Raw genomic sequence first — 14,394 nt, 5'->3', positions numbered from 1 at the left:
TTTCTAGAAGACTCTCACTTGTCCACTTTTAGTCTCAGATTCTCTGAGCCCAGAGCAATTCAGTTTTCAGAAATGCTAACGTACCATGGCAAAGCAGCTTTCCTCCTGTCCCCCAGCCTGCCTCTATGACAGGTACATTTTTTTTTTCTTTTTGGGTCACACCTGGCAATGCACAGGGGTTACTCCTGGCTCTGCACTCAGGAGTCACTCCTGACGGTGCTCAAGGGACCATATGGGATGCTGGGAATCGAACCCAGGTTAGCCGCGTGCAAGGCAAACGCCCTCCCCGCTGTGCTATCTCTCCAGCCCCACGACAGGTACTTTTTAATCCATCTGGGCACTGCAGCTTATAGTACTGCGAACTGATAGGATTCTGCACATGACACTTTCCACCTTTCTTGGCATTCACTTCTTCCTCCTGGTTCACCACTTCCCTCCACCGTTGTTGTAGCATTCTCTTCCCAGTCCTGTCCCCAGACCCTCAGCCCCCAAGCTTCCTACTGAAGACCACTTCTCCTGTCATTCATTTCAATCGCCTCTGGGCACTTCTTGTTTCCTTGCTGTATTTCTTTTTATCCCAAATAGAGAAAGGTGATTCTAAGTTGATCACCCTGCCTCTGACGATCTTCTCTCAGCATGACACTCTCCAGATCTATCCACACAGCAGCAAATTGCATGATTTTATCTTTTCTTGCACAGCGGTAGGGTGTCTGCCTTGTGTGCAGCCAGCCTGGCCAAGCCGGGTTCGATTGCTCCGCCCCTCTCGGAGAGCCCAGCAAGCTACCGAGAGTATCTCACCCACACGGCAGAGCCTGGCAAGCTCCTCGTGACGTATTCGATATGCCAAACACAGTAACCACAAGTCTCAAAAAAAATGGAGACGTTACTGGGTCTGCTCGAGCAAATCGATGAACAACGGGAGAACAGTGTTTGTATCTTTTCTTAAGGCAATACTCCATCTTGCATATACGAACTTTTATGACCCACAGCTAAAGATGGAATTGTCGAATCAAAATGCATTGCTCGAGAGCTTAGAGGTTCCTTTTTAACTGCTGGTGAATTAAAATGTAGACAACAAAACACAGAACCTCAGATTTCACCCCATCTTATTTACCACAAATTCCTTCCACAAGGCATATGTTTTTGTTAGTGTTTATAATGGCCCAAGGTGGATTCAAGGCCAACTGGGCTAACCAGACATTTTATGTCTGTTCCTCAAACTTGGTCAGTGGCTTGGGGAAACTATTTTTCCCACTTTTGGAAATCAGTGATCAAAAAATGACACAGATAAACACTGGATTTTCTCTTAAATAATAGAAGGTTTTTTTTTTTATGATACAGCCACTCTTGTGACATAATTACAGCACCTTGCATTCTGCATTCTTCATTTAGGTCATCCTCAAAATATTTTACACTTAAAAAGACCACTGGATAGTCACTGTCACAGGAGCTTAGACTGAAACCCGTGTCTGGCAGGATTGAGGGTTAAATTCTTTTTGCCTTACCCTTGTGAATAGATGTTGCTTTGCCCCCCAAAGTGGCAGTTTGTGGGTTCTTGTTTTAGTTTTTTTTAACAATGTTGGTTTCAGAGTACACTAAAACAAGCCAAAAATGCCATATAAGTTTCTTTTTTTTTATTTTTTAATTTTTATTAGTGAGACACCATGAGGTACAGTTGTAGACTTACAAATTTTTGTGCTTGGGTTGCAATTGTACAATGATCAAACACCCATCCCTCCATCCACCAGTGCCCATTTCCCACCACCATGGATCCCAGTGTCCCTCCCACCCCCCCATCCCCCCTCCCACCCTGCCTCTGTGGCAGGGCATTCCCTTTTGTTCTCTCTCTCCTTTTGGGTGCTGTGGTTTGCAAAAGAGGCTTTGAGTGGCAATCATGTTTGGTCTGTAGTCTACTTTCAGCATGCTTCTCCCATCCTGGGAAGATCCTCCCAACACCCTTTATTTGGTGCTCCCTTCTCTCTCTGAGCTCCCTTTTCCCCTAGCATGTGTGACTGGCCTCCAAGCCATGGAGCAAAACTCCTTTTACTAATGTCGGCCACTCTTGGGTGTTAGTCTCCTATTTTGTTACTTTATGTTCCTCCCAGGTACATTTAATACCCTTCTTCCTTTCTTGAGACATTCATTTTTTCCCCTTTCCGAATAGATGACCCTGAACATACACTGACAGCCCTACCAAAGAAACAAAGCATATTGGCCCCAGCCCCTGTAGCACTGTCCTCCCGTTGTTCATCAATTTGCTCGAGCGGGCCCAGTAACGCCTCCATTGTGAGACTTGTTGTTACTGTTTTTGGCACATCAAATATGTCACAGGTAGCTTGCCGGGCTCTCCGAACAGGGCAGAGGAATTGAACCTGGGCCGACCAGGTTGACCTTGTGCAAGGCAAACGCCCTACCCGCTGTGCTATCTCTCCAGCCCCAAAGCCTTAAAAACACATTCCTTTCTGGAGCTGAGCCATTCCCTCTGCTGCTTTACCATTCTGTCCCTGCCAGAGGAACGTAGGGACACCCTCATATTGTTTGCACTTTTGTGGTTCACCCACATCTCCTAGACAGTGATTCATAAACGGACTCCAGTGCGCCACCTGTCCTGCCACTGAATAGTTGTTTTCATGCTTGATGGAGCCCAGCTCTGCTGGGGAAGTTGCCGGGCCATTGGCCGGGGTTCGGGGCAGGAGTGAGAGCTCGACCCCCCTCATGGTGAACATGGCAAAACAGGTGTTCACCATAGAGCCAACACTCCTGAATCCGTTTTTACATTTTCTAATTTAAAGGGAAAAAAATAAGGGGGGTTGGAGAAGGGAAAGAACACGAGCCTTTTGGCAAGAATATTTGTTTCGTGTCATGTTTGCTCTTGGCCCAGACAGCTAAGCTTAGACTGTTTCTCTCGGGCTGGTTCTGGAAGATGGTTGCTGACCCGGGTCCTGGGAGATCAACAAGAGGCCGAGGCCACACAACTTGTTGGTTGCCATGGCTGCCGCCTCTCTCGTGCTGAGGAAGCCGTGTTAAGGGATGTGGTTGAACCTAAGGGCTTGAAAATGAAATTTAGGTGGGTTTTTTGGTGTGTGTGTTTGTTTTCTGTTTTGCCTCCCAGATGTGGATTTTAATTACCTACCTCATTTCTCCTCTTTGGAAAAAAAAAATTCTAATGTGGATGGTTCCCAGCTGTGGTCATGGCTTAGCTTTCTAGTATTTCTAATAACTCTGAGATGGTCTGAGAAAAACAGTGTGTCCTTTAATTATGAGGGCCCTGCAAGCACGGACAGACCTCCAGGCCTAGCGTAGGTCTGTTGTCTCAGGTAGCTCTGCCGTGTGGGTGGGATACTCTGGGTAGCTTGCCAGGTCTCCAAGAGGGATGGAGGAATCGAACCTGGGTTGGCTGCGTGCCAGGCAAACGCCCTACCCTCTGTGCTATAGCTCCAGCCCCTATTTTAAGTATGCAGGTGCTCCAGGCTGACCAGGAAGCTCACCTGATCAAGATGATGGACTTACAGCTGCAGAGCACCAGTCATGTGCAAAATAGGTGCCGGAGAACCAGGGTACAGGGCCAAATGGTTGCCCTGAAATGCATGTGTTATAAGGGCAGGACGATGATGCTTGGCTTAAGCATGTGATTCGTACGGCTGGCCACCCCTTCCTTTCATCCCAGCACCACGTGGTCTTGTCAGGTGCAGCCCTGAAGGCCCCCAAGCACTGCAGGGTCACCCAGGGAATCCCTGGCACCTGAGGGTCTGTCCTCACATTGAACAGCTGGCCGGCTTGACCAAGAATCGCTGGGGGTGTGGGGGCTCCTGAGAACTGCTTGGAAATGTCCCACACCTCCAAAAAGTGTATGTTCTAATTGCATAGAGAACCTGAACCAGCACAATTAAGAGGGATATACTTAGAAGCTTTTATTATATAGTTGTAAAATCAGGTAGCTGCATCCGGAGCTTCTGAAGGTTTTAAAGATCTCATGAGGGGCTGGAGCAATAGCACAGCGGGTAGGGCGTTTGCCTTGCATGTGGCGGACCCGGGTTCAATTCCCAGCATCCCATATGGTCCCCTGAGCACCGCCAGGGGTAATTCCTGAGTGCAGAGCCAGGAGTAACTCCTGTGCACCGCCAAAAAAAAGTGGCCCCAATAAAAAGCAAAAAAAATAAAGTGTTTTTTTTAAAAAAATAAAAGATCTCATGAAACCCCTCTTTGTATAATGTCAATGCATACTTAAAATAGGGGCTGGAGCGATAGCACAGAGGGTAGGGCGTTTGCCTGGCACGCAGCCAACCCAGGTTCGATTCCTCCATCCCTCTTGGAGACCTGGCAAGCTACCGAGAGTATCCCACCCACACGGCAGAACTACCTGAGGCATATTGGATATGCCAAAAACAGTAAGAACAAGTCTCACAATAGAGATGTTACTGGTACCCCGCTCAGCAAATCAATGAACAATGGGAGGACAGTGCTACAGTGCTACTTAAAATAGGAAAAAAGTACCCTTTTACCATGAAAGTGATAAGAAGAAAATTTAAAGACAATGGGGATATAAACATTATTGATGTGTTGGTATTTGTCCTACCTTTTTCTTGGTCTGCATAGAAGAGTATAGTGTACATTATCGTAACATTTAATTTCCACTTATAATTCTGGGTCTTGAAACATGATACAGTTGAATTTTTCTGGTCCTATGTTGCCATGTAGGAGACGAATATGACTGACTAACATGTTATTGAATATTCATTCTGCTTTTTAAAAAAGCATAAATAGGAAAAATAAATAAATAAATAAATAAATAAAAATAAAAAAGCATAAATAGGAGCCAGTACAGTGAGTAGGGTACTTGCCTTGCTGTGGCCTACCTGGGTTTGATCCCTACCACATATGGTCCCCCAAGCCCTGCCGAGAGTGATCCCTGAGCCCAGATTGAGGAGTAAGCCCTAAACATTGAACACCACCAGGTATGGCCTGTGTGTGTGTGTGTGTGAAAACATATATATCTACATAAACATATATATGCATGTAGCACAGCGGGTAGGGCGTTCACCTTACAAGCGGCCAACATGGCCGACCCGAGTTCGATTCCTCCGCCCCTCTCGGAGAGCCCGGCAAGCTACCGAGAGTATTCGATATGCCAGACACAGTAACAACAAAGTCTCCAATGGAGACGTTACTGGGCCCGCTCGAGCAAATCGATGATCAACGGGAGGGCCTTTACCTTTACCTTTACCTATGTATATACATGTATGTATATATATGCACTATAAATAATGCTGAGAAGTACACTATTAGCTGTAAGTATTTGTGCATATGCTTTATCTATTTCCTTAGGATAAATTTTCAGGAGGTAAATTTCTGAGTCCTGCCTGAGTTTGTCAGTTTTGATATGCAGTACCAATTTTTTTCCCCCATAAAAATGATAACTGGCAGAGCGGGAGCGATAGTTCAGTGGGTAGGGCACTTGGTTTGCATGTAGCCAACTGGAGTTCAATCACCGCAGGAGAGATCTCTGAGCACAGAGCCATGAGTAAGCCCTGAGCACTGCTGAGTCTGATCCAAAAACCAAAGAAGAAAATGAGCACTGGGGGCCAGAGTGATAGCTCAGTGGGCTGAGCACATGCTTTGTGTGCAGGAAGCTTGGGTTTGATCCCCACCCAGCACCCCATGGTCCCCTGAGCACTGCCAGGGTCACCCTCTATGCATCCAGCCAGGAGTAGCTGCTGGCCACAGCTGGGTCTGGCTTTCCTCAAAGCAAAATAAAATGACCACTTTATTACCTCACTGTAATCCCTTTAATTCTTCTAAATCGTGGGCTGAGTCAGATGGAATTAGATCTAAGGAAATTTGTCACATGAGCAATTTCCACACAAACAATGTGCGGGTGTGCATACAATGATATATCTGCAGATTAGCCAGAGGTATTATTAAGGTCATAAGTTTACATAAAAATATTGGGTTTTATTTCGTCTTTTTGGTTTTTAGTTAGTTGCGGACTGTTTCTAGTGGTGACTCCAGGGATCTTTTAAGAACATCCTAGGACCTGGATTTCAGAACCTGAGGTGTATTTCCTTTACGACTAAGTTGAACTCAGTTCCCTCGACTAATCGTTGTCCTTGACTTTTTCCAAAGCAAGTCGCTTTAGAGCTGGACAGATAATACAGTGGGTAAGGTGTTTGCCTTACAAACAGCCAACCCAGGTTTTGAATCGTGGCTCTGTACGTGGTGCCCTGTGGCCTGCACACAGAGAGTTAGCCTTCAGAACAGCCAGGTGTGGCCACCAAACAAAGACAGAACATAGGAGGTCGCTTTTCTATTTTGAAAACTGTAAGCCAAGTCTTTTATTTTATTTTATTTTATTTTGCTTTCTGGATCACACCCGGCGATGCACAGGGGTTACTCCTGGCTCTGCACTCAGTAACCCCTGTGCATCGCCGGGTGTGATCCAGTACTCCTGGCTCTGCACTCAGGAATCACTCCTGGCAGTGCTCAGGGGACCATATGGGATGCTGGGAATCGAACCCGGGTCGGCTGCGTGCAAGGCAAACGCCCTACCCGCTGTGCTATCTCTCCAGCCCCCTGTAAGCCAAGTCTTAACATTGGCCAAGGTGCTTTGGTAACTGTCTCTTAGGTTCTTTGGGGCACGTTGGCACTCACTCCGTGTCGTTTCCCCCCCCCCCCCCCCCCCCCCCCCCCCCCCGAGCAGGATCTGCAGGCCCAGGACCGAGCTCATCGCATTGGACAACAGAATGAGGTCCGGGTCCTGAGGCTCTGCACGGTGAACAGTGTGGAAGAGAAGATCCTGGCAGCTGCCAAGTACAAGCTGAATGTGGACCAGAAAGTGATCCAGGCGGGCATGTTTGATCAAAAATCTTCAAGCCACGAGCGGAGAGCATTCTTGCAGGCCATTTTAGAGCATGAGGAGGAGAATGAGGTATGCATGAAATCAGACAGCGACCTTTTATCTTGGAAGGATTCAGAATAGCCTCTTTGTTCTTCGAGAAAATGTCCTGGGCTGGTGTTAATGAAAAGGAATGCATTAGCCGTTATCCAGAGCACACAAAAGCCTCAGAAAGTTCCCTAGAAGACTGTCTTTTTTAAATTGCTTCCTAGAGGCACCTTTCAGCTTGGCCAGGGTGGGCTCCCTCTCTTCCCCGAGGAGATGTGAGCAGCTTGTTGTAGTGTGTTTTGTTAGTGCTGCCTCCTGTAGGCCAGCGGCAGAACTGCAGCAAGATTGCCTGCAGGGACAGAAAGGTTAGACCCCTGAGACGACAAGGGTCCTGCCTTGTCTTGCCTTGTCATTTAGAGCCCCGTGTCCCTGTTGCCTTCTCGTTGGGAGTCACATGCTTCACTGTATTTTTATAACTTTTTTTTTCCTTTTTTGGGTCCCACCCGGCGATGCTCAGGGGTTACTCCTGGCTCTGCACTCAGGAGTCACCCCTGGTGGTGCTCAGGGGACCATATGGGATGCTGGGAATCGAACTCGGGTCGGCTGCGTGCAAAGCAAACGCCCTACCCGCTGTGCTATCGCTCCAGCCCTTCACTGCACTTTTTAGCACAAATCTTTATATTCTATATTATATTTGTAGTTGGAAACTACAACCTTGACCTCCACTCCAGAATTTTACCCCGAAAGCTGACCCAAAACTGAGAGAATTACTGATTTAAAAATAAAAAAAATCTGCGTATGCCAGCAGCAGTACTTAAAGAATGCACTGGTTATCTTCTTTGTTTTATTATGTTTTGGGGGCCACAAAACATAATAAAACAGCTGGGTGTGTTTAGGGCTTTCTTCTGGCTCTGTGCTTAGGAATCACTCTTGGTAAGTTTGGGACCCTATGTGGTGCCGGGGGTCGAACCCAGGTCAGCCACATGCCTGATCCACTGAATAATTGCTCTGGCCCTGATTATGCTTCTCTTAAGGGATCTTTGGGCAGTTTACTTTTTAGATCACCACATTTCAATAATTTCAATAATGCTAGAAAATGTATCCCCAAATATATTTGAAATAGATTAAATTTTTTGATAGAGACTGGTATCGGAAATTTTCACCATAGCCTAGACAATGGTGCAAATTTCCGATACCAGTCTCTATCAAAAAAATTGGTCTGGGATGGACAATTTGGTTTGGTGTGCTCGAATTTGTAAATATGAGAATGCTTATACATTTCATATTCCATTGCATTTATACAGATGAATTTTTGTCCTAAGTAGGATTTATATTTTTTAAAATCTCATGTGAATTATAAGCCAGCTTCTTTTAAAGGTCTGACATACAGGGCCGGAGCAATAATACAGCAGGGAGGTGTTTGCCTTGCACAGGACTGACCCGGGTTCAATCTCCAGCATCCCTTATGGTCCCCTGAGTACCGCTGGGGCTAATACCTGAGTGCAGAGCCCGAGGTAACTAACCCCTGAGCATCACTGGGTGCTACCCAAAAAGTTAAAAAAAAATTACATTTTTCCCTGAGATGATTCTAAATGTGAAGTAGATCTTGATATTTAAAGGAATCCTGAAATACATCTTCTTGAAAATTGAAGGGCACTTTCCTATTAGACTGCTAATTTGTCTGTCTTATATTTTTGAGAAGTTACGCATTGGATCTCATTAAAATGATAAAAAGTACATGTGCCTATGCATTCATACATGTACACATAATTTGAAAAATCTGATCTCAACGAAATCACCGTTTCTGATTCTTGAAAATATTTGGTAGCGATTGTGAGCAATTTTTGCTGCTGTTTATATATTTTGACACTTCAGAACAAACAATAGGGTGAGGGGTACATTCCATCAGAAGCAAGTGTGAGAGAGCAGACACACAGCCAGTAGATTTCACTACCCTTTGGTTTAGTTTATTTTTCTAATTTCTATAGACCTTTGACGATAGGACCTGAGGTTGCTCAGATGGGATGCAGGGAAGCCTGGAGTGTTTTAGCCTTTCTAGGTCCTTGGGAATGTTGCTCTCTGCCAGGGAATCCAATACAAGTAGTTTCTAGTTGAGGGAAGTAGTCTCTCTGGTACTCCACCCCATCCAGTATCAGACAAGAGATACCATTTTCTCCAGAGTGGGGAGGTAGGAAGGGCTGTGTGTCCTGGTCTGAAGACTTGGAAAAACTGAGAGATTGCATTTTCTTCTCCTGTCTCGAAAAGTCGAGCCACTGCAGACAGGCATCTCGCCAGGCTACAAGAGAATCTTGGCAGAGGGAAGTCCCTGTCCTCCATTGTATAGGGAGCAAGAAATGACCATGGCTCTCGGAATAGAGGGACAAAGCAGGACAGGTTCATCAGAGGTTACAGCAACTAAATTCTTTGTACTGTGAAGTCTCGGTCCATTCCTAGTTAGTCTGCATCTTCCTTAGATGAAATGATAATAGTAGGCACATGGATTCGAATCAGTCAGGAGGTGAGTTGGAAGAAGTTTTCCATATAGTTGCGATCTTGACTCACCAGTGTTTCCTTTATTGACGTGCATCCATTTTGAAAAGAGCAAAGCCATTCTCTGGGCAGCAGACATAGACTATCATTCAGGATGTTGGTATATTTAGTCTTTCTTTTGTTTGTTATTTGGTTTGTTTGTTTGTTTTTGGGTTACACCCAGCAGATACTCCTAGCTCTGCACTCAGAAATTACTCCAGCTCCTACTCATTCTTTTTTGAAAAGTGGCCTTGTTTGAAAGCTATGATTTAGGAAATTGGGTCTTGAAGTGCTGGCCTTTCCACTTTACTTCTACCAATACAGTGAAATTCTCCATTTGACTTTTAACAGGTTAATTCCGTTTGTTTATTTATTTATTTATTTTTGCTTTTTGAGTCACAACTGGAGATGCACAGGGGTCACTCCTGGCTCTGCACTCAGGAATTACCCCTGGCGGTGCTCAAGGGATGCTCATATGGGATGTTGGGAATCGAACCCAGGTCAGCCACATGCAAGACAAACGTCCTCCTCGCTGTGCTATTGCTCCATCCCCTACATTCAGTTTAAAAATTATGTTGGGGGAGCTGGAGCAGTAGCACCGCGGGTAGGGCATTTGCCTTGCACACGGCTGACCTGGGTTCGATTCCCAGCATCCCATATGGTCCCCTGAGCACGGCCAGGAGTAATTCCTGAGTGCAGAGCCAGGAGTAACCCTTGTGCATTCCCAGGTGTGGCCCAAAAATCAAAAAAAAAATCATGTTAGGAGCCAGAATGAAAGTACAGTAGGCAGGAGGTTTGCCTTACATGCGCCTGACCTGGGTTTGATATGGTGCCCGGAGCCCCATGAGAGTGATTCCTGAACACAGAGCCAGGAATATGCCCTAAGCACAGCTAAGTCTATAATAATAGATTTATAATAATATAAGTCTTATAATAATATAACATATTATAATAATAACAGTAATAATAACAAATGTTTACACATACATACATGAAGGTAAACTCTATAGTGTACATCCGACTTTTAGAACTTTTTTTAAGTGTGGAAGTCTTAGCATACGTTTTTAAAACTCTGGAGAACTGGTACCTTCTGAAGAATTCGCAGAGATAATGTGCATTGCTCAAACCTAATACAAAACTGAACATTTCACTCCTTACATAGTTTCTTTTATTTAAACCATTTTAATTAAAATATCTTATTATCTCATTCTTACTTTTGTACTACCTGGCAGGCTACCGAATGTAACCTGCCCACACGGAAGAGTCTGGCAAACTCCCCGTGGCGTACCCAATATGCCAAATACCAGTAACAGTGATGGGTCTCATTCTCCTAGCCTTGAAATATCCTTGAATATGGCACTTTTTAAAAAATTCTCAGGGCTAGGACGAAGGAGACATTACTGGGGCCTGCTCAAGGCAATCGACGAACAACAGGATGGTCGTTATCATGATCAAATTAAAATATAATTTCATTGTTTTTTTTTACACCTCTGAGTTGTCCTATTCACAACCCTAACCATTGGCAAAAATGCCTACTGAAAGACATGTATTAAACATACCTCAAAGGCTACACATTGCATGACTTTATATGATTCTGTGATCCTGCTCTCCCTACCCAGTTACAAAGGGTCACATACTCATGTGTTTTATAAAGCCCTGAAAATAATTTATATGTGGGGTCAGTTTAATAAAATGGACAGAAATAACACCAGGCCCTTTTACGTCTTGATCTTCGTAATTCATCTGCTCTGGGAAGTTAATGACAAGCCTTCAAGTAGCTTTTAAAAAAAAATTTATTTTATTTGGTGTAACAGCTCACCTCTCTGCACAATTTCACCTTTGTTATCTTCTTTTTTTTTTTTCCGGAGTGGAGGGAGGAACATTCTCTGCAGTGTTCTGGGGTTATTTATTTTCCTTTTATTGGGTTTGGGGCTACCTCTGGCAATGCTGAGGGCTTCCTCCTAGCTCTGTGCTCAGGTATCACTCCAGGTATGTGGTGCCAGAGATCAAACCTGGCTGGCTGCAAGGCAAGTGCCCTAACCCCCCTGCACTGTTGATCCATCCCCCGTGTGAGTTGTTTTAAAAGTAGGAGATTCACAGCACACAGCCAAGAGAGCTAGCATTTCCTCTGCAGGGGACACAGTTCCTGCTCCCACCGATTTAACTCTGGGAAGATGGTCTCAGTAGTTACGAAGGGCAAGTTCATCACCCAGGGACCCTTGTCTTGGTGCAGTGAGAACTTGGGGCCTGGTGGAGGACTGTCTCCTTCCCTGTTGCTCCCCGCCCTACTTGTCTGACCGCTGTCCTCAAATCTGGCCAATCGTTCTGTTCCTAACCCCAGGAAGAAGACGAAGTGCCGGATGACGAGACTCTGAACCAGATGATTGCGCGCCGAGAAGAGGAATTTGACCTTTTCATGGTAATGTGACAGAAAAGCAGGGCAGCCAATGCCTTGCTCCTCTGCCCTCCTTGTTCTATTAATGCAAGATGTCTGGGGCTTGCATGCCCTGGCAGCATTGCCTTGGTGAAGCCTGTGCCTTTCCTTCAGTTCAGAGGCTGCAAACTGGCTGGATTTAGCCTGCAGACAGATTTTGTTTGGCCCACGCAGTGTGTTTTTTTTTTTTTTAAAAATAATTCTCGAATTTGTTGCCAACATAAAAAAGAATCCTGGTTTCTGGCTCCTCTTGAAAAATGAGAGTGGGCAATAGGACTCCCGCATCTCTGTGTGGAAACAGTTGGCTGGCGCCCGAGAGCAGCTGCGCGCCCCAAGCAGGCCCTGCGCTCTGAGGCTTACCACAGACCCGGGCTTATTTCTAATCCCCGACCAGCCTCGTTCGGGGAACCTGCCCTGCTCTTGGAGGCACAGTTGCCAGCCGTGTCCCTCGCTCTCTCCCCGTGAGGGAGCGTGTGCAAGCCACCAAGCGACACAGCCCTGCCTCTGGCGATTGCCGCTCCAGCAAGTCGGAACCCTCCAGATGTGGATCCAGCTGCAGCCTACAGTCAGAGATTGAATCTGGTTGAATTTTGATTGCGCCCAAGTAGGTAGCAAGAGAACCTTGACATTTCGAGAACTGAAAGTCCATCGAGGTTTTTCAGCCTCGGAGTGGCATGATGACACCGGGCTGTGTCATTCTTTGAGGAACCGGGATTTGATTTGTGTATGTCTTTATGTCTTGCCCCGAGGTCAGGGCATACAGCCAGCCAAGTCCCTTGACGAAGGAGGGAGGCTCACAGAAATGAATTTTTTTTAAATATTTTATTTATTTATTTGTTTGCTTTTTGGGTCACACCCAGCGATGCACAGGGGTTACTCCTGGTTCATGCACTCAGGCATTACTCCTGGCCAGGCTCGGGGGACCACATGGGGTGCTGGGAGTCGAACCCGGGTCGGGCCACATGCAAGGCAAACGCCCTACCCACTGAGCTATCACTCCAGCCCCAGAAATGAAATTTTAACCATATTCTTCAGCTTTTTTTTTTTCTTTACCTCTGGGTCCCCAAAGCTCAGAACAGTAGCTCGCACTTGGGAGTTGTTTAGGAAAGGTTGGTCGACTGAGTGGTGGCATTTGTGGGATTTTGGGCTCGGGCCACGTAGATTGGGGTACAGGAAGTTGAGTGACTTCTGCACCTTCGATGATGTTCATCTTTCTGACATTCAGCCTGCTGATAGAGAGAGTGGGCAATGCAGTCTGTAACTCTGAAGGATGAGTGCTGCTGAGCCCCCCAAAACAGAGCTGCCGAACGATGACCAGGAGGCCCTCGGGTCTCAGATGTGCCATTAGGACAACTGGAAGGAGTGGACAAGGCTGGTTTGCTAGTGGTGAACCAGAGCCGCTTTAACTGAAGGCTCCCAAAGTTGCCAGAAATTCCAGATTTTTCAAGAGGTGCCAGGACTCCAGGTTCTTCTGTGCCGTCTCAGAATGTCTCACATGTTTGCCACTAAATTTGGGTTTTCTTCTTCTTCTCTTCTTCTTCTATAACACGCAGGCCAAACAAAACACGGCTCCGGGCCAAACACGACCCACCGGGTCTGTAATCGCTGCTTTTTTAGCCCAGGCGGCCTGAGAACGGAGCTCCAGCTGTGTGGAGGCTTATGTTATTTTGGTGATTTTGTGATTTCTGTCTGGGGAACAGTGATTGTGTCCACACATAAATGATTCAAGATAAAAGATATTTTATTTTTTTTTCTCAGGAAACTTTCAGGTAGCCATGGAGATCACTCCGAAGGTGGGGTGGGCACTTTCTCCCCCTCCTAACAGAACCTCCCTAGCCAGGTAAAACCACTTGGGGGTTAAAAGTGGCACTGGGGCTGGAGCGATAGCACAGCGGGTAGGGCGTTTGCCTTGCACGCGGCCGACCCAGGTTCGATTCCCAGCATCCCATATGGTCCCCTGAGCACTGCCAGAAGTAACTCCTGAGTGCAGAGCCAGGAGTAACCCCTGTGCATCGCCAGGTGTGACCCAAAAAGCAAAAAAAAAATAAATTAATTAAATAAATCTAAAAAAAAGTGGCACTCTGGGGGAAACATGAGCAGCATTGGCCAGCGCAGGGCACTCATAAAACCTACATTTTTCTCATTTATGATGTTGTTGTTTGGGGGGGCCACACCTTTTGGTGCTCAGGGCTTACTCCTGGCTCTGTGCTCAGGTATCACTTGTGGTAGTGCTTGGGGGATCATATGTAGTGCCTGGTTAGCCATGTGCAAGGCAGACTCCTTAACCACTGTACTACCTCTCCAGCCCTGAACCTATTTCTTTATTTTTTGAAGGGTTGTTGTTCAAATGCAGTGGTGCTCAGGGCTTCCTCCTGACTCTGGACTTTGGGATCGCTCCTGACAGGCTGAGGGGGACCAAATGCGGTTCTGGGGATTGAACCCAGGTTGGCCAGCTGAAAGGCAAGCATCCTACTTGCTATGCTATTGCTCCAGCTTCCAAACCCTAAATTTCTGGGGCCGGAGCAATAGCAACAGCGGGTAGGGCGTTTGC

The 14,394-nt window shown here is 46.2% G+C and overlaps 1 protein-coding gene across 3 annotated transcripts in view; it reads left to right on the top strand.

The window, feature by feature from the left end:
* Window positions 1–14,394, top strand: part of SMARCA2 (SWI/SNF related, matrix associated, actin dependent regulator of chromatin, subfamily a, member 2) — a 230,175-nt gene that overhangs the window by 125,460 nt on the left and 90,321 nt on the right. For all 3 annotated transcript variants that reach the window (XM_056106879.1, XM_056106877.1, XM_056106878.1), the window contains exons 25-26: window positions 6,698–6,925; window positions 11,751–11,828. In XM_056106879.1, the coding sequence (XP_055962854.1) occupies window positions 6,698–6,925; window positions 11,751–11,828 (306 nt within the window). The remainder of the gene's footprint in view (window positions 1–6,697; window positions 6,926–11,750; window positions 11,829–14,394) is intronic.

Source organism: Sorex fumeus, unplaced genomic scaffold (assembly GCF_029834395.1).
Source record: "Sorex fumeus unplaced genomic scaffold, SorFum_2.1 ptg000149l, whole genome shotgun sequence".
In the NCBI taxonomy this organism is placed as follows: domain Eukaryota; kingdom Metazoa; phylum Chordata; class Mammalia; order Eulipotyphla; family Soricidae; genus Sorex; species Sorex fumeus.
Note: the sequence above shows the minus strand (reverse complement) of the source record. Positions and strands in the feature narration are given on the sequence as shown.